The sequence below is a fragment of the Lissotriton helveticus genome, chromosome 3_1 (assembly GCF_964261635.1).
Source record: "Lissotriton helveticus chromosome 3_1, aLisHel1.1, whole genome shotgun sequence".
Lineage (NCBI taxonomy): Eukaryota > Metazoa > Chordata > Amphibia > Caudata > Salamandridae > Lissotriton > Lissotriton helveticus.
This window is the reverse complement of record NC_136061.1, coordinates 1,815,238,572-1,815,259,979: the sequence shown is the minus strand read 5'-3', so window position 1 is coordinate 1,815,259,979 and position 21,408 is coordinate 1,815,238,572. Positions and strand designations below refer to the sequence as shown.

At 42.6% G+C, this 21,408-nt stretch overlaps 1 protein-coding gene across 4 annotated transcripts in view; it reads left to right on the top strand.

Moving 5' to 3' along the window:
- ANO9 (anoctamin 9) overlaps positions 1-21,408 on the top strand; it is a 769,113-nt gene that overhangs the window by 604,601 nt on the left and 143,104 nt on the right. For all 4 annotated transcript variants that reach the window (XM_078682729.1, XM_078682726.1, XM_078682727.1 and 1 more), the window contains 2 exons: positions 1,174-1,338; positions 9,072-9,108. In XM_078682729.1, the coding sequence (XP_078538855.1) occupies positions 1,174-1,338; positions 9,072-9,108 (202 nt within the window). The remainder of the gene's footprint in view (positions 1-1,173; positions 1,339-9,071; positions 9,109-21,408) is intronic.

Sequence of the window (21,408 nt, the reverse complement as noted above, 5' to 3'; positions counted from 1 at the left end):
TTTCTCACATCTGTGGTATGGACTACCTCATGTCCAAGGTTTTGGAATGAATCACTGCTATATTTTTTCACCCCTCTCCTCTCACTGGTGCACAGAGTTAGTACTCAGTGGCCATTAATTAAGGTGGTTTTACGCTTACTAAAAACTCTAAATAAATAAAACAAATAAATATAATTTTAAACCACAGATAACTTTTAAATTACGGGGGTAACGTCTAGAGCATCAAAAATATCTGTGTTGTGGCCATCTTGATGGTCATGCTCCCACACAAACTACATTATTGATGACATCACAGATGACATCGAATATGAATATGAATGCAGTTCTACTGACCATTACTTAATATCATCGAGTTTTATATATGAAGATAAAGTAATCCCTATCATACATTCCAAAAATATGGCCTGTCACAGAGGTGTCCTATGACCATATAGAGAGATGAGGTTAATACTGATGACCTTAAAAAGGCCACAAGACTGTAGTTATTAACTTTCAATATGTTTTTTCCATATAGTAGAGATTATTTTATTCCTTACAAAACTTCCTGATACCTATTGTCTCCCAGAAGCTCATTTTCCTAGTGGAAGTTACACTCATGCATACCACTAAGGTGCAATAACATGTTTTTTTTAATTCACACTCTAAGCATGAAATACCCATTATCAGACTTCAATGGTGACTAAGAGCTAGTGTAGGAACATTGTACCTCATTGTATACAGCACAGTGCAGATTCTCTTCGTTCTGGCATGCTGAGTTTTCCATCCGTTGACACACTGAATGTTTCCTCTCATTTTTTTGCAAATACATCCATTTGTTTTTCTTAACATAACCTTCTAAAGCTCTTTATAACTTTTTACTGTAACTCTCATTTCTACCTTATTGTATAATGACTTCACGTCTTACAGCGAAAGGCTGTTTATTTGCAGATGTACCAGATCATCTCTAGGCTAGGTCTTATTTCTTGGGCCATAAATGCTAAGATGTGAGGTGGAATTCATTTTCAGTAGTAACAGAGTTGGGTGAATCAGCTGTATGTTATGTGATGTTATGTTATGTGATAGTACAGATGTTGTTGAAGGGGTTTGGTAATACTGTTTTGTTGATCAGAATAATTAAAAAGTTGAACGTTTGCATCATGATTCCATCTATGCTGTTATCTTCTTGTATTATAGATCACAATCCTGATTGGCATTGCCCAGGCTATCGTCATCTACAGGGTCGTAATGACTGTTTACTTCACACAATCTGATTGGGACTTTGTTCGTGAACGTGCCAACACAGTAGCAGTCATGACTGGTGCGCTGGTCCACTACTTCACAATTGTTATCATGACTAAGGTATGGTATGAATATGGTTTTGCTAAGTTGAATCAGTGTTGGACTAGAAAGAGGAGCTACCATAATATCTTATGGGCCATTAGGTGGCTTGTCGCACAAGATCTGTTTCAGATGTCCAACTGAAGTACAGCTACACTCTGGTAGGGGACACTAGTTATCTGGGTTTGATGCACTTGACTGGCACTGAGCAGTTGCCTACAGAATTTCGGGCAGGGTCTCATACATTGAGGAAGGATGAAGATGAACTAGAGAAGAACCATTATATTGTACAGGCATACTCCGATGCCCGTAAGGCAATATATCTTCAGGACATAGTTTTTCAATGGTACACCTCACATTCAATGTGGCTTTCACACCTCAATGGAATGGGATTATGAAGTAAAGGCGAAGCTGTCTGGATTTGACACAGAATAAGGTTGATAGTCTCCTTCCCCCCACCAGGGATACCTATAAAAAAAGGTTTGTGCCTAGGAACTACAACATAGGTTGGTAGTAAGTGCATAGGCGATATACTTTGGGTGCATCCCCTGACCTTGTGCTATTATGGTGTACTGTGTAAAATCAAGGGTCACTACTAGTGGACTCTGTTTGTTGGCTACACTGGAGGAGAAACACAGAGCTCATCCAAAAAGTCTGGTAGACGCACAATGACACATCTTCTGCAATCATCAGAGGTCTGTACGATTAACCTCTGTATAGTCTTTATTTAACTTAAAGTCAATTGTGCTATATTGCCTTTCAGTAATTCCACTGAATCGCTTTGACAAAATATCAGAAAACAAAACATCAAATTCACATACATATAATGTAGAGTAAAACAAATATCAACTACAAAATGATAGTGTTTCTAAATTTTTTGGCATATATAAATATATATATCAATAAAATATATATAAAAATATATAGATAGATAGATAGATAGATCACCACAAATCTCCAATGCCCAGAGAGAAGACGGAAATAAACTCGACTGTAAGGCAACATTTGAATAGTGCTTCATTGGAACATGAAACACGATTTGCCTCTCTGACGCATTTCAGTCAAACAACATTATTCAAGGGTACCACCTGCAGTTGCTGGCAGGTGTAGATAATGTATACCATTTGTCCTACACGGAGCTCACCACTTGTAGCACAATCCCAATGCTTTCTGGTCTTGGTAGTTCAAATGAAATAATTCCATTCTATATCCCTGCTTTTTAAAACAATAAAACCCTCCATTTGGTCATCCTTTCATGTTCCTTAGTCCAGTCATTAAACTTGCTGTCCCACATGTAGCCCATCCGGCAAACACCAGACCTCTATGCAGAAATCTGCAATAGTACCTGCCGCCACAATATTCCAGGTGGTACAGCAATAGTCTTTAACGAGGTGGTGACACTCCAGCTGCATAGGGCACACAGCTTATCAAATCACAATCTCCAATGCCCAGAGAGAAGAAGGAGATGCACTTGACTGCAAGGCAACATTTTAATAATGTTTCATAGAAATATGAAACGTGATGTCCTTCCCTGACACACTTCAGTCAAACTACCTTATTCAGGGGTACCATCGGCAATTGCTGGCATTGGAGATTTGTGGTTTGTTAAGCGGTGTCTTAACTCCTTAAATAAAAGTTAAAACATTTTTGAAAAATAGTTGTGAAGTACATATGGTTAATTTAAATAAAAAGTCCACAATATAAACATAGATAATTTCAAAGTTATAGAAGCATCCATAACGTATTAAAGCATATTTTTTAATATGTATCAATAAATAATAGATTTCAAATGCTTACAAGCATTCTAAAAATATTAAATTACTTAAACAAAACACAACAGAAAAATAATTTAACAGAAAACAAATATATAAAGCATTACATTTAAATTCAACATGCTCAAAGAATCTCAACAAATACAGAACAATGTATCATTTACTAATCTCACTCCGGTGCAAAATCATTAAAAAGTACAGAATAAAAAGAACTCAAGTACACCATGGTAACTTTAACCCTGCAAACACTTGGGAAAATGCATACATGGGCGGGGCCAGACTTTACCATACTATTTCCAGTGTAAAAATATTGAGGGAAGTGATTTACTAATCTTGCTCTAATAAAAAAAAAATCACAATAGCAAAAAACGTCATACAATATAATAAAACAAGATAATTAAACAATATTTTGTAAATTATATTTTACACTTCAATATTATTTTAACAAACTAAGAAACTGATATACTTACCTTCAATATTTCTGACTTGCAATATTTTTTGTAGTCACGATGTTTTAACCAAATGTTTACATCATTTAGAGAAATAATCTACCACCGCAATCACAAAATTAGGTGTTAAACCCCAACTAGACCAACTATATGGAACTACTATAGAACAAACCTTCTTTAAATTACACTAATGCCATAGCTGCCGTTGCCTCTGTATGAAACATGGCATTAATCATGCAACATAGACATTGTTTACCTGCTGTTCATTATTTCCTTACCCAGTCTCCATTAAGCCATCCTTATCTCTCTGCTCTGAACATTCCTCAAGGCCCTGTACATAATACCAACACACCTGAAACAGGCTGGAGATTTTAGATTTTTACAGACAGAAAGGCTTAATTTTAGATTTTTCATGTCTAAAACCACCTCTGCTTCAATGCAAGTCAGTTAGGAAAATAAATCCCATTTTGTTTTATAAAATTCCCTATTTTCTTATTCGAAATGTTGACTTGTATTTTTGTTTTACCAAACACAATTACTCTCTGACACACTGGTGCATGTGTTTCAATATATGTCCTTTTGTATGTCCTATTTTTTCACAATAGATTTGAATCTAGTAATTGTACTTTGAGAAAGCTTGCAAATTATTAGTAAGCTTTTGTTATTAAATACAAATACATTTTCCAAGAAGTCCACAATAGTCTAAGCCTCACCTGCCAGGCCTACTTAGTTCTTTCAGTATTTCCATGATATGCAGGGAGGGGTCTGCTGGTATATACACAAAACAAGAAGACAGAATGTTGGGGGCCATGCAGTAGCAGGTAGCAGACTACCTTTGGCAATGGATATGAGCATTAACTTTGGTTATTAAATAGAAGTAAATTTTCAAAGATAGCCACAAGATAGTGGAGGCCGGGCGGAAGCAAGGATATTTTGGCAATAGAATTGAGCAGGTTGCAGGAAAAGCTGTTGTTAGTAGCACTCATTAGATAATTGTGGGGTCTCCTTCCATTAAGATGAAAGGATAAAAGCATGTCCTCGAAGCGAATATTGAAAATATGGTCAAAATTAACTTAATAAAATAAATATGACAAGTGTTTAAAAATCAATAAAACCATTAGGTTTGTCAAGAAAACATTCATCCTTATTGACAAAAAAGGTCTCTTTTCCACCCTCGGGTAACTCACTTTTCACATTCATCACACCCTTAAATACTTTTAAAAGCTTAGCCATTCCTTGATATCTCGTATCCTAATTTACAAATTGTTTATGCTTTCATTTTTTTATTTGTTTTTTCTTCCCCTAAGAACCATTTCTTATTTCCTTAGTAACTTGAGCATGTTCATGGATCTCCAGTTGTTTAGGTTGTAGGATATTTTTCACCACATTAATATCTGGTTCAGCAGTAACTAGCCAGGAAGGCATTCGAGAGAATCTAAAAGCCCTCTCTCATGAACTCTTGATGAGATACTGAATGCAATACTTCCTGATGAGAAGATTTTCCAAATATATTTTAGTATCAGGAAAACAATTCTTAAGATAAAAATAATTTACTGTTGGATTAAAACAAATCACTGCATTAGTAGCCATATAATTTATAATAATGTGCTTTTGTTTAATTTAGGTTTAGTCTGATTGTAAATATTTACTTTTCTGATATTTAATGTAAAATTAATTGAGTTAGTATTGCAATAATTAAGTGATATTATAAATAGATCTTTAGATAAAATATAATGTTTGATTTAGCAAGATGCTTAGCATATGTTTTATAGTTATTTTCTTAAATCTTTTTAGGTTTATGGTAAGAATGTATTGAAAATAATATATGTTAATTTAATTTGATTTAAACTAATTAAATAGATTTAGAGAAAGGGTTAATGGTTAACACTATGATTACAATAAAAGTATTAAATTACATTGTTTTAAATGAATCTAGGGCATATTGGCTTAGGTTTCCTATTAATATTAGGTACATGTTTAGTTTAATTAAATAAAAAATGTGAATATTTTTTCACCTTCATGTATATATAGGAGGAGCAAAGGTAGGTTGAAATAAATGTGGGAAAGTAAAAGTGTCAAAGTAATGACAGGGAAGTAAAATAGTAAAAGTAAAGACATAACACTGGTATATGCCAAATACTGAGTGCTCCCATGCTCCCACACTTCCACATAGTCTCCTTTGCCCCAGAGGCTGGATCTCAGCTGGCCCCCTGCTTTATTTATTTATTTATGCGATTTTATATAGCGTTTTATATAGCAAGAAAGTGGTGCGCTGGATGGCAAAATTCTTCATTAAAACTAAACGGAGACAACACCAAAATGATTCTTCATCAGTTGATATGAGTACAAGTGTTACAACTCAACAGATACAACGGTAATCTTCTAATAGATGTAATAGTTTGAAACAGCCAACACGTGTTATGACATTTGCACTGATGGTAGGCTACAGCCTATGCTTGTTCCCGAGAAAATCTATCGATTGAGATTTCGGATCATGACGAAATTTGGGAATCGGAAATCGTATTTAGTGTATTTGGAAACTATTTTTCTAAGCCCTGAAGCAGCGAAGCATTTTCGCGAAATACATGTTGGCTGTTTCACACTATCACATGTATTAGAAGAAGATTACCATTGTATCTGTTGAGTTGTAGCACCTGTACTCATATCAACTGATGAAGAATGGTCTCAAGTGTCCAGTAGAAGGACTTACAATAAAGAATTTATATGGACATTCAATTTGGAATTTGTGTTTTTCTCAGCTCATGATCAAATGTATGCAACATTCCCTGTAAGGAAAACAGGGAACTGAGAAGTAGCACCGGGCATTCTATTTTTCCTTTTACAATTGAAAACCAAAATGATGTTAATGGAGAATAATCCAACCTCACGGGCAACGTTAGATTGGCCTGACTGTCTGGGTACTCCACCTTCCTCATCGTCTCCTATAAAAAGTTTGGGCATGTGGTTGGATAGCTCCCTATCTATGGTAGCCCAAGCAAATAAATTGATTACATCTTGCTTTGTTATGCTGCAAACCTTACACAAAATCTTACTATCTGCACACTGTAGGAGATTTGTAGTCCAGTCGCTCATTCTCTCCCATCTGGACTACTGGAATTCCCTGTATCTGGGCTCGCCTAAATCTGTTCACAAGAGATTTCAAGTGGTTCAAAACATTGCTGCAAGGAGCATTTGTAACCTACCCAAACACTCCTCAGCTAAAAACGCTTTAGCTACCTTGCACTGGCTTCCAGTGGTGGAAGAAATATGGCAGGCACTATGCCTGGCTCATAGGGCAATCAACCACAAGGGACTCCCCATAACCAGGTCTTTTTGGTACCCCTTCCGTTAGGACTTTAAGTTCCTCTAGTGCAAGTCATATGAGGGTCCTGCGTATTTAAAGCACCAGATGTGGTGGAGGATCTTTCTCCTTTTTGTCCCCTAAATTATAGAACTCAATGCCAATTGATCTCAGAACCGACCCCAATGAGACAAAACTCAGAAAGCTGCTAAAACCTTGGCTTTACCCAAACCAACCCAGTGTTGTATAACTTGAGAGGTTCCAAGGTGCACACTAGGACTAAAGTAGCGCTGGGAAGCCATTGGGTAGCTACGCACTTTGTAAATCAAAAAAAAACCTATAGAATTGTTTTACTAAGACTTCATTTCTATAACTTCCAGTAGACTCTATGCCATATTCACATTTCTATATCCCATCCAAACCTTACAAAGCCGAATTACTCTGACACTAAATATGCATAATGGAAAGACATACACTTCTTGTGATTATATACGACAAGAACATCTATACTCACTCAGTGAGGCTGTGCATTGAACAATCAATCAAAATGCATGATCATATTCAAACACTACTCTGATGTACACAAGAACATAACATTTAGACCAGGTGTCCCCAAATACATCTCCACAAGGTTACACGAGTTCACTTTCAAGGTTTTTATGAAGTCATTCTGCAGGGTTCCTCGTGAAGGTCACACAAAGTACATTTCCTTAGCAAATCTCAACAAACCCATGTGCCCTCACTAATTTCATCCATGCATACAGTTCCATATAGAGATACTTTTTCAAGCAAATGTGTTGCTACTATATCATGTCCTTCAGTTTACCCATCTACCACAGGCATTTGTTTTGAATGTCCAAACAGAGAATTATCAAAATCTTACACCATTATTACACCTTGAATGTAAACTGGACATATTTCTCCTGCTTTGCATGATTTGAAACTCGCAACAAGAAGTGCTCCGTCCTTCACTTGAACTGTAGCTTGCTATAAGTGCCTGGATACCCTCTAGGGTGATTATTGTGCTATACAAATGAATATAACATAACAGAGTACTCAATTTATCATCACAGTAAACTTATTCAGAGTATTAAGAGAAGCTCTGTGAGCTTCCATTAATGTTGTCTGTGGTCCTGGCTGCTGGTGACATTCTAATATTTCAGAAGTGGCCATCCTTGTTACCAGTTTAGTGTTATCAGAGCCTCCAGCTTGGCCGTGACTTCATTAGAGAGGTCAATAGCCTTACTATAATCACCAGCCCATCGCACTCAAGAGTAAAAGCACATAGGTTGCTTCTATTATAAAGAGCACAGGCAGAGGCCATCTTAGAGATACAGTCAGCAGCACCAAAACAAAAAGACACTCATGCCAACCAAGCAGGCTAGAAGTAGCCTTGCGACATCTCTTATTAGTTAATTCTGTCAGCAAGGTGATTTTGCTCTTGAGAACTGTAGTTACTAGACTAAATTACAGCTTCCAGCAGCAGACTCACACTAGTGATTGCCAAGAAACGCCACTTTCATACCGGTGTGTTCTACAAAGAGCACGCCCAACCCCCCACTTATCTTTGAGAACTTTAAAAAGGCTGGTGTTGCCTGTAGTTGCTGGGAGTCACAACTATAGTATTCTGGTTGGCTAGAGGGGGCAGGTATGCTGCCATACATGAACAAAGGGCCCTCCCAATCTTTATCCCCTAATGTACTACATAATACATTTAAAAAGCATTTTTGATTTTCATGGGATTCTTCACACCTATCTGTCCAGCCTTCTTTCTAATATTCACCCCACAAACATATTCTTAGTCCCTAAGATTGGAAACGAAAATCCATAGAAATGTGAGAGCTTCAATATTTTACACATATTTTCTGTGTTTGGCGCAGTCCCCCAATAAGCACATTTACATTTCCTGGGACAACAGCACTACTAATTTCAAAGGGTACATGATTAATGATAAATTGTATATTATCCGCCTAGAACCTCCTTGCATAGAATTTTAAGGCAGGCACCCCACAGTGGCAACATTTAATTCACGGTACATTCCGGATATTGACATGTATACATGCTATTTATCATGGTTACACAGAAGTCTCAGTTCTCGCGTTTTTTTGGGAATCAGGTCTCCCTGTTTGTGTTATATTAATGGCATTTTCATTCCGGACATGTTACATCACCGATAAGTCAAATACTTGAAATGCCTTTTTTTAATCACTTTATTTCCATGTTTCCCTTCAGGTGAACAGGATGGTGGCGATGTACTTGTGTAACTTGGGTGAGTCAAGTGTCCTTAAGAAGATGTACAGAATGGTTAATAAACCTACCTAAGTGTGTACAGTTGCTCTACTTTCCAAGGTGCAAGTGTATGATGGCGGGAGTGAGAGGTGGGGCAAGTTGCGAAAACAAGGGTTTAGTGATGGACACGTAGGGGCATATTTATGGCGATATCCCCTTCTCCTTAATTAAAAAAACTGCCTTATAAATAAGGCCTCTTTAGCTTGAAAGGGGCGTGCAGTGGGTGTTGCAGTGGGCATTGCACCCCAACACCCATTGCTTTTTGACGCTGCCCTTTATTTACAAGGCTGGGGCAGCGTCAAGAACTAAGGCCAGTAAAACCTGGTCTTAGGATGGCGATACGAAGAGAAATTATTAATTTCTCCTCGTATTTTGATTTTTGTATGTGTGCTGCAGAATGCAGCATACATAGAAACAGCCAATTGCCTTTAAATATTGTTTATGTGCAGGAAGGTACACCTTCCTGCACATAGGCAATTGCCCCTGCAGGACAGGTACCCTTGCAACATGGCGCAAGGGTGCCAGCTTTGTCCCTAGGCAGCTTTTTTAGAGCCAACACTAGGGGAAATGCAGGGGCGGGCCATATTTTTGTAAACACAACGCATCCCTGTGTTTAAATAAATGTCAGCGTGCGGCATTACTGATTTTGGTGCAACACTACACACATTTTATTGTAAATAGCCCTCTTAGATTTCATAACTCTGATGCAAGTAGCACTGCCTTTTCCACTGATAAAGCATGGAGAAGTACTAGAAAGTCAATGGATAATCTAAAACCACAAGTCCTGTTAGGTGCTTTCCCATCTCGACCTTACTTAGGTCGAGTAGTAAGAAATTGCAGCAAGATGAAAGATTTTGGCATACCCTTCACAGATTTTGCCCCCTTAAGTTCCTTCCCGTCCCAATCCCAGTCATGTTATTCTGCTTTAGGGAATCAGAAGTGGCTTCACAATTGGCAGCTCTCTTTATTTTCTGGCCTAACCTGGAACCGAATCCCTGTCCTCCTTCACCTGCCTCCAATTATGAGGTTTTGAATTGGTTTTAAATCTACCACTCTAGTGAGTCATGGCTGTTTTTAGGTCTCGCCTGAGCCAGCGCACTTACGCTGCCTGCGAGACTTTAAGTAAGGGCTTTTCAACTGTAAACACACACGTGTGTGTGTGCTTTTTTTTAATAACACCTATTGGCCTTTGCGTGCGTCTTTCTTAGAAAGACAGCATGCAATTGGCCAAAGGCGGGTACATGGCCCGTCTTCTCTCTGCCTTGCCCTAGGGTCCGCAGGAGCGAGCAGCAGCGCTATCTGTTTCCAATTATCGCGTTCGCGTGAATTGGATACAGATGGTGCTCACGTTGTTTAGGTTGAGCGGAGCTTGCACGCACCACTCCCGCTGCAGCTGCTTTCACTTTTGCCTCCACTTGTCTTATTAGCTTTCACTTTCATGAAAGTTTGCATCCTCGCGTGCAACTTCAAACTGGAATGCTTTATTGAACGTGTGATGCATACATGGAGGATGCGCGCAAGGGTAGCATGACAGGAAAACCAACAGTAGGAAGAACAGTGTATCTCTTGCTTTTTAGTTTCCTGTTCCCGCCCCTCCCGTTGGTCGTGTTCTCCATCCTCCCGCCCCTTCCCAATGTCTGCTTTCCCATTCCCTTTTTTCCTGCCCCTTCCCGCTCTCAGTTGTCTCACAGCTTGTGGTGGCCATGGAAGCGCGCGCTTGGTGAACGTGAAGCTTCTGTGGCGGCGGCTGTACGATGTGTTGGCCTGGGAGGTGCAGCAGGAGGTCTGCAAGGGCCAGCTGCTCTCCGTGGCTGAGGCACAAACGATTATTGAATGAGAAAGGTGGTCTATAAGTGTGGGTTTTGTATTATATTTATGTTGTTGTGGATGTGCGTCACTGGGCCGTCCGTCCACACTGTGATGCCCTGAAAGCTGATAGAAGATTGTTACTACTGTGTGGTAAATACATGGTGCTTGTGGGCATCCTAATCCAGTTAGCGTCGCGCAGGGGTCCGGTTCATCGTCAGTAAACCATGCTGTATGGCCTGCTTTATATGTGAAGATCCATAAATGGATTTCAGTTGTCGGAAGCTAAAGCAATTCCGCTGAGAGAGTTGCAGATCATTCCATCGTACTTGGGAGCTTTGAGCACTGGGAGGGGAATGGATGTACTTTGAGAGATGATGAACAAAGGAGATCGGAATTCTTCTGCAACCGTGTCTAGGGATCTGGGCAATAGATAATGGGGTGTGTTGATTTGGCTCCACTGCATCTCACCTGTCTGTACCTGTTTGTTGGTTTCGGGCCCATTGAAGTATATGCAATATGACGTGAGGTACTGCTCTCCTGTGTAAATTGTACTTTGTTTTGATGTTATTGCGTTAGATAGGTAAAGCTTTCTCATTCTGTCTATAAAGATAACCATGAAGGAGTGCTTGTTCTATCCATGATACTCTGAAGCTGCCTTGAGCTTCTGTTTGGTCCAGTGACTAAAACTGATATGTGTAACATGGTGATTTCTATATCCTTTATTTTCCCAGGAGCTGTAAATATGGTGTATTTGGCAGAGTTGGCCTTTGCAGAGTCAGCAGAACTCCCTTATAATCTCGGCTTCAGACCGGGCTTAACTTTATGGTCTTGGACATATTTATTTATCTTACTTTGCTTTCTCAGAATAGCAGGATCCTAGAAACAAATACTCTTTTTTATAGCGTTCTATTTGAAGGTAGATAGTTTTCAGACTCAAAGTAATAGCCATTTGGCTTCAAACCCCTAATATAAAACAATAACTTTTTACTTGTTCTTTCAGTTATTGTTCTTCTGTGTGTCCTGGCATTCTCCTGTCTTTTGATTTTGATCAGTTTTTCTTACTACTATGGTTGTCCTAAAATAAATAAATACCTTTTCTCTTTCTTGCTCCCCTCCTCTGCCTCTTCCGAGGCTGACCAATGAAGCTTTTGTGTCATTTAAGCTAAAAATCTGTACTTTGCATTGTGCGCTGGCATTTTGCTTCTTCTGTACTTAACATTACACCTACAACAAGCCAGGACTATTTGCTTTGTCAATGGTTGTAAGTTGCATAGCACACTTAAGCAACAACTATGGCTTAATAGTATATAATATTAAAAATGCTTTCTTCCTGTGGGAAAGGTTGTGGTGTAAGGCTAAAGCTTCTGACTTTCGAGCCGCGAGAGAAGGTTCAAGCCTGACGGCACAACAGCCTGTGAGTCACACAATGAATATATCATTGTGTATTGTAACTGGTGCTTTTGTAAAGAGCACCAATATCTTAGGCAGAGTTTGCGCTATATAGAACAGAAAGAAGTGTCTCTTTGAAGTTGCCTAAAAAACAGTGCATAGTGGTACTACTACAGGGAAGTTATTTATTTTTTTCATCCTGAGGGTGAGGGCAAAAATAGAGAACCCGTCTCAGCACCTACTTTTAAAAACTGCCGGTTACTGAGCATTGGCAGGACCAGACCCGCTTATAGCCCTGCCCCGGAGTATCAGGAACGCTGTGTTTTATCAATTAAACAGGCATGTAGTAAAACTGTATCTTTCGCTCCCATTGAACGAAACTGCGCAGTAGAACTTACAGCCTGATTCATGAAAACCGGAATCTGCGATTTCCCAATTGCGATTAACTGCGAATCGCAATTTAGAAATCGCAGATCGGTATTCATGATTTTTTCCGATTAAAAAATGCGATTCGCACGCGGCCGCAAAAAGCGTTAGCGAGTGTCGAAAATCGCAGATTAATCGCTATTTTCGGCAACATCCGTGTAGGATTTGCGATATCGCAAATAGCGATATCGCTAATTGCGAAATCGCAAATACGCGGGATCGGGAAAACGGGAAGTCGCTTTTCGCGCACAGTGATGACATCACAACCAGGAAGGAGCCAGTTCCCACCCCCATTCACCACAGTGAGGCAGACCTCGAGGCAGCAACTGAGTCAGCTCCTGCAAGGACACCTGCAAACTTGGAATACCACACCCAATCTCACTGCAGCAATGGCAGAGGAGGCTGTGCCAGGGCCCAGCAACACCGGGCGCAAGAGAAAACTGAAGTTCTCCGAACAGGAGTTGGAGCACCTCATCGAAGGGGTGGTAGAGAACCACTCTAAACTGTTTGGGAAAGAGTCAAGGAGGGTGCCTGAGCAGGAGAAGCGGAGAATATGGGTCGGGATAGCGGCCACAGTGAACTCCGTGGGCGTGGCAGACAGGTCACTTGATGAACTAAAGAAGAGGTGGTACGACCTCCGAGGTCGTGCCAAGGAGAGGGTTGCCGAGAGGCTGGGAGAGTCCCTGGCCACTGGAGGGGGAGGACCTACAGTCCCTCCAAACACCGCCATGGAGGACCGCGTCGAGGACACGTTGGAGTCCGAGGCGTGCATTGGGGTCATCAGATTGGACTCATCCCGCCCCACCCAAGAGAGCCAAGGTAAGTGGCATGCGACTGCGACCCTGTCCCCTGTGAATGGCCATTACCCTATAGCCTCCCATAATGTTCCAAAGTCATGCCATCGGTGCACATTAGGTATTGCCCTAAAGCATTGTGGGACATGTAGTGTGGCCACAATGTACAAGTACCCCAATGCAGCCAGACAGGTTCCAAAGTACGCAATGCCACAGCCAGTCACGGAATGTCATCCAGCATGCATGTAGCAACTGCACGTGTGACAGATACATGCAACTAATGGACGTCCACTTCCCCTCACAGGTGACGCAGACAGCAGCGACAGTGACAGGCTGCTCATCGATGAGCAACCACAGGATGCGGAGGAGGTGCCGTCACAAACACATCCAGCACCAACAGGCGCTGCACCTACCCCTGCAGCCAGGCCCACAGCATCAGCGCCAGCACCAACAGGCGCAGCACCTACTCCTGCAGCCATGCCCACAGCATCAGCGCCAGCACCAACAGGCGCAGCACCTACCCCTGCAGCCAGGCCCACAGCATCAGCGCCAGCACCAACAGGCGCTGCACCAACCCCTGCAGCCAGGCCCACAGCATCAGCGCCAGCACCAACAGGCGCTGCACCAACCCCTGCAGCCAGGCCCGCAGCAGGTGGAGCCTCCACATCTGCTCCAGCGACAGCGGTGACACAGCGCCCACCCACTGTGGGCAGCCAGCAGAGCAGGCATGGCAGGGCTCGCCTGCAGAACAATGCACGCAGCGGCAGGAGGGGGATGGAAGTGCGATTGCCGAGCATGAGCATAGAGCGTAGAATGCTACGCATTCACCAGATGCAGGCACGCCGGCAAGGGGCCATACAGATGCAGCTGCATAATATTGGCCGCAATGTGGCAGGTGTGGGGGAGAGGATGGACCGCATGACGGCAGCCATGGCAGGTGTGGGGGAGAGGATGGACCGCATGACGGCAGCCATGGAGGCCAACACTGCTGCGCTAATATCACAGCGCAACACCGGGCGCCGCCACCACCGGCAGCTACTGACGCGGCTGTCGTCATACACCAGGTCTAACTACGTGATCGGCAATGCGACATCCCAGCTATCGCGATGGTCCCTGGCGCAGCAGCAGCAGCTAATCCAATGCTGCGAGGATGTGGCCAGAGTATTAGAGCACCTCACCACTGCCGTTATGGCACTCCACCCCCCTGTACCTGGCAATGTCGGGGGGGACGATGCCAGCGAGGGCACCTCAAGTGTGAGCAGCCAGTCTGCCTCACAGGTAGCGGTGTTACGACGTAGCACCAGGCCCACTGCAGGGTCACGTGCGGTGGCAAAGGAGGAGCCGGAGAGGCGTTTGGGTGATTCGCGCCGGAGGCGCACCTGACTAGCATGTACTTTTACAGGCACAGGCTGACACTATAAGCCTGCCCTGTGTTTTGGATGCAGCAGTATGGGGCAATACTGATTGCATAGGAAGGATGGCAACTTGCACTATTATTGTGAATCAAACAATAATATTTATTCTTGCATCATACATTGGCGTCCTGTCATTATTTCCATTTGCATGCAATTGTGATTTGTTGGGTGAGGGGTGTGGGTGCACTAGAAACTGTTCATTGTGATGTGGTTGCGGTGTCTGTGGCCTTCAGCTGGGTTCTCCCCGCGTGCATGACGCCCATGTGCAGGTGGCCGGTCGTCCCCTTCCGACTCACTGCCAGAGATGTCTACAGGTATCCTGCGCTTGGTAGCAATGTTGTGTAGTATTGCACAGACAGCCACAATGCGGCAGCACACATCAGGACTGTAGTACATGGCCCCACCTGTCTTGTGCAGTATGCGGAATCTGCTCTTCAGTAGCCCAAAAGTCCTTTCAATGCAATTCCTTGTCCGTATGTGTGCAACATTGTAACGCCGTTGCTGTGGTGTAGCAGGGTTGAGGTATGGGGTGAGGAGGTATTCACAGAGGGCGTAGCCACTGTCACCTGAATGAGAGGAGCAGAGGGTGAGTGCCTGTGCAGCGCAGCTACTTCATCGCAATGTGACATTGTGGACAAAGTGTACTTACCAAGTAGGTGTCCTTCCCCAAAGTCTCCCCTGGCCAGTCGTGTGTGGAGGCCGCTGTGCCCGAATATGAATGAGTCATGGGTACTCCCTGGGTACTGTGCCACTATGTCCGTGATGTATGTCTTAGCATTGCAGACCATCTGGATGTTGAGGGAGTGGTAGGACTTGCGATTGCGGTACATGTACTCCGTTGCAGCTGGTGGGCAGATGGCGATGTGGGTACAGTCAATGCATCCTATCACATGTGGGAAATGGGCAACATTGTAGAATTGTAGCTTGGTCGAATCCAAATCCTGTTGGCTGGTGGGAAATGTGATGTGTTGGTGTAGCTGGGTCAGCATTGCGTCAAGGAAACTCCTTAGGCAGCGGGACATGGTGGGCTGGGATATCCCCCCAGCAACCGGTACTATCCCCTGGAAGCTCCCAGAGGCCAGGAGGTGCAGGCTACACAATACCTGGACATGTGTAGGCACGGCATTGGTCCGCCTTGTTGGGTGCTGCATCAGGGGGTCAAGGTCCTGTATTAGCTGGATTATCATTTGCCCATTCAGGCGGTACTTTGCATATATTTGCTCTCTGGTTTGGCCCAGCAGGGTGACCCGCTGGCGGAATATCCTGTCCTGGATTCTGCGTCTCCTCCGTGCTGCTCGCTGTAGCCTTCGCCGCCTGACCACCATGTACATTCCTGGCATTGTGAGACTCCAAATGCTGCTGCTGATTCTCCTTATGTGTGTTTGGTCAGGCCTGCACCTGTTACTGATTGGCCAACGGTTTTTCCCCAAAAAAATTCAATGGCTTTTATGGTTACCACCTGCTTTGGGTTGTCCTTAATTTGCGGTACGCAAACAGCGATTTTGTTTTTTTTCGCTATTTGCGAATTTTCATGATTACCGATTGCGATTGTATAGCGAATTCGCAATTTTTTTCGCAGTATCCGTGGTTTGTCGCATTTTCCGATTCGCTAATGCTCTCCTGCAGGGATTCTGCGAATCTATTTGCGGATTTGCTATTATGTGTTTGCGACTTCGCTATTGTCGTGGTGAATGCCGATTGGGGAAATTGCGAGCGCAATTTTGCTTGATGAATCAGGCGGTTAATCTTTTAGTATTAATTTCAAATAAACCTGCTCACGCTATCCTTCATACTCTTTAAAATAACTTCTACTGTGTCTTATCCCTTAAAAACTCGCCCAGTGGCATTTTTCTCCCAACTCCTATACGTAGGTTTGTTTGGCTGCGCCATACATGTCTCACTAATGAACTGGCTTTTTAGGTGGAGCCTAGAGTCAGCCTAGCTCTGGCCAAACACTTGTTTTAAGATGACATACACATTTTGTGCTTGTACTACCCAGTGACAAGCCCCCTTATTACTGTACACTCTGTGACGCTGGCCATAACAGACCACATTTAAATCGACCTTTCATCTTTACAGTCGAGCCTCAAGCAGTCTCAAGCGAGCGGTTCTTTATTTTCACAAACCACTAACAGCCTGATTCATCAAGCCGAAATCGGCTCGCAAAGGGCCAGATTCTGAGAATCTGTCCCTTTGCCAGCGCTATTTTTGCATTTGGGATTCATCATCCCAAATGCAAAAATCGGTAATAGCGATTTCGCTATTTTGCGAGGAATTACATTTAAGGAATCTCTATTTGAGATTCCTTAAATGCAATTCATCATCCATTTAAAAATTACGAATTCGCAATTTCGGCCCGCTATTTACCGCGAGGTCAAACCTCGTGGTAAATAGCGAAAACGTAGAAAAATGCTTTTAAAAGCATTTTTCTAAGTTGCATGTTGCACACACACATGTCCTTTGGACATGTGTGTGCGCAACACCTGTTTCAATTTGCATTTAAGGGGTGCTACAGGGTGTCCTTTGGACACCCCTGGCACCCTTTACATCGCTATCTTATTTGCGATTAGCTAATTGCTAATCGCAAATAAGGAATACTCCCCATTCATTCCTATGGGCCTTTTGGCCCATAGGAATGAATGGGGAGTTATTCCTTATTTGCGATTAGCAAGTTGCTAATCGCAAATAAGGAATGTGTAGGAATCGCATTTCTTTATGCAATTCCTACATGAATCCCGTTTTGCAAGTCCTTAATAGCGATTCGTTATGAATCGCTATTAGGGGCTCGCAAAACGGGAGATTGATGAATCAGGCTGTAAAAGTCTTATTCTTACAGGAAATTGTCTCCCTATGGAGAAAGATTATTTGGGTCACAAAGCTGATGGATTTCTAAACTATGGAAAACCTTTAAATGAATCAGACTCCTAAACGAAGCATGCTTCAAGATGCCCCATAAATGAGTGCCAAAATGGCTTTACCAAAGCTTGTTTATAGCTGAAGTTTACCGGAAGGCAGAAAGGGTGAACGCTGAAATAGGACTTGGGTTTCCATTGATAAAAGTCTTGGCCTAGCAGTTTGGGCTGGATTGACCATTTTCAGGAGGGGTCAAGATTCATTTACAACTTGTTTGTCTCTGTATGTAATTGCACAGTGAGCAAAACATGGAGGAATGCACCCAGGGTAATTACCAGTGGTTAGCATGATTTATTAATTCCATCCGTCTCTATTGGTTTTTATCCGTTTGCCATCCTAAGTGGCACAACCATGCTCTGTTTCAGGTCACTTAACTTTGTAGCACAAGCTAGACTTCATTGAAAAGGGTCACTAAAACCAGAAACAGGTCTTCAGTTGCTTGCATTCTCATTCAGTAATTAAGTGACTAAGCAGTCTAGACTGACCTAAATGTGGTTTAGCTTAATTCGAGCATTCCATCCACAATGTGTTGTTGTCAGTGCTTTTTCAAGTTCCAGGATGACAACTTTGAGCAGGCTGCAGGAATGGGTTGATCCGAGGTTCTCTTAAAGGATATATTCACAAGTAAGGCCACAACTTCCTAAGGTACCACTTAAGTTTTCTCCTCCAGTGCCATAGTTTAGTAACCACTTTCATGGTTACTATGGTGCTGAGAGTTCTGCTCCTGTTGACAGTTCAAACTCAGTTAGGTCTATGGACCATCAATATCACCATGTGAGTGATTTAATAGTTATGGTTTACCCTCCTAGGGCTTTCTTAAGACCAAGTCAAAACTTCCTAGTAAATATCAGAAGCACATTTCTCCTTGATTCTATGGCTATTTCCTTTGGAAGCCCATTTATCCCAGTCAGTGTGCCAGTGATTTGGAACAAGATGCGAGCTGGAAACTCTGCTCTGAGAAAATAGAAGAGGGAATATTCTTTCTTAGAACAGACTGCATTTTCTGGTCCCTAAAGTGATCTAGCTTATGAGAAGACTCTGATCCCGAATACATTCTTCATCAATCTTAGCCTTTTTGGGCCAGTGACTTTCTTTTATGAGTAGGTGGCTTTGGGGCCAGTGGGTCGACAAGGAACACTCAGGACTCAATTTTCATGGGGTATAGAGTCATGGATGATCTGGATTCCAAACAAAATCTCCTCATCATAATTTCCCTATATCATGCACATGATAACATCAAAAAGGAGGCACTCTTCCTACATGCTTGCTCACTTCCATACTATCAACTAATCCGTGATCTTAGTTACCAGTTGGCCTCTCTCAATTCACATCACTGACAGAGGATGCACCAACATTGAAAGTGAATATTATAGAACCTAGGTTACTATTTTCACTGCCTCACTTCTTCAGGGTTCCCTTACACTATAAAAGAGGTATACAGATGTGTGAGTGATGAGCACTATTGCCAAGGAATTAGCTACCGAACCTGTTAGGGACCTTTTTAAGGCCCATTTTCTTCAAATCCTTTTAGTGTTGCTGATTTGGATCTGTACTCCTCTAGCATCCATTTCAACCACACCTGCCATATGCCCAGCACCATTGAAATTATGCAATTCTGTGACAGCAGTATTTTCCCCATAGTTGTCGATTTCCGCACTAGCCATATAGTCCATCTTCTGCTGCATAGTTTGCAGATTTTAACAAAAATTTTTTTTTCTAGATGACATGGATCAAAGGGTAATACAAATGCAGCCTCGCAGTGGAAGGCCCGATGCCTTTCAGTCACTAATTGCTATTGTTAGGTGTTAAAATGATACTAATGAGGTGAAACCTTTGCCAGACCGTGTTAACCGGTAAAAAAAGTAAAATAATGAAGCAATATTGTCAGAAACTATGCCCATTTTATGCATTATTTGCCTTTTTGCTGCGTAGTTTAGTCAAACCTGCCCCTTAATTTGGTCCTTTCCTGCCTCATAAATCCAGCAGTCCTGCCGACACCCATATTGATGTCACAGCATCATGCAACAATGTCTCCAGGCAGATCTACCTCGCATAACAAGACCCCTGTTCAGCCAACCATCTTTAGGGCCAGTAGCGGCTCCTGGAGGGAGTGCTGCCAGGCGGTGAGGCATGGCGTGGGGGCAGAGTGGGGGTGGGGGGCTAGTAAACTCCTGATTATGGCCGAACGGAGGTAAGTATACAAATAAATTAAACAAATTTAATTGCGCAGGCTGCACGGCATTTGGTGATGAATACCTACTTCACTATAGTTTTACATTGAGCCTTTTGTGTGGCCACCCATCCTCTGATAAAATCGCGCCTGGATGCTGCAACCTCCATAGCATCAGCCATGCACTTTTGTCTTTACACTGATAGATGAGGACATCCGGTTCTGGACTCACCTGCCAAGAATTCATCCATACATCCTCACTAGAAGTGGTGGCTGCTCCTGATGGTACTAGATAGGGCGGCAAGGGGGGCATAAATACATAAAAAAAATATATAGAAAAACACCGGCTTACCGGACGCTTTGTCCGCTCCGTCTTCTTCCTCTCCCGATCCTCTGACTGGTGGGTACTGCGCAGGCTTCCAGATGCCAATCCGAGTGCTTATCTCATGCTGAGAGATGGCCAGCCAATCCGTCATGCGCCCTTAGTAGTGCCGACAACTCCTCCTCCGGAGGATGGCTCAGGAGGATGGCCCGCTCCGCAACTCAGCTACCCAGCAGAGACAATGGTGAAAAAATGAATGCTAATTAAATTATTTTACTATCATTTTCATTTTGACTGTTGCCTCTGCTGGTTAGCAGCAGTGGGGCAATGCTCACTTACCACAGCGGAAGAGCCACCCCTGATCACTCGGCAGAAAATATGTAAGGTCGTTGACTAGGGCTTAGCTTACTTCCTATCTGCTGTTTCTCATAATCGTCAGAAAGATTTTTAGCTGTCTTTGAATCAGTGTAAATAAACAAACATCCTATTGCTTAGTTGTGCCCTAGGACACAATTACACCACTGCACTGGGTATAAAACTATGGTGGACGTCAGATGCCAGAGACGGCTTGACTCCTCCTATCCAGGTAAAGATGAAAATACTCAACCTAGACTTTAATAGGAAGGAACTAACAAACCGCGTAGAGTGCAAATGCAGGTAGGCAGAAAGACATGATGTCTTTAAGGATGGCCCAGGGGACTTCAAGGCCAAGTGTCTGTTTCATATTAAGACCAGATCTTGCTCCTTTCATGATTTTGAAGCCTCACAAACTACTGAAACTTACAGGATTGCTCCTTCTGTGCCTAGAGGAAAAGGGAGTGCTCAGAGAAGGACGCAGTACATTTCCTCTAGGCTCTTCTATAACCCTCCTCTTCCAATAGGATGAGGAAGCAGGTCTTTATGATTATGGATCATCCTTCCCTGTGGGAGCTAAATCTCCCTGAATGTTATGGAACGGAGATACTGCAGTTATTCATCAAGATGATACCAGTGCTAGTGGCTCATTTGCTTCAAAAGGGGAGACGTATTATGGGTGGAACCT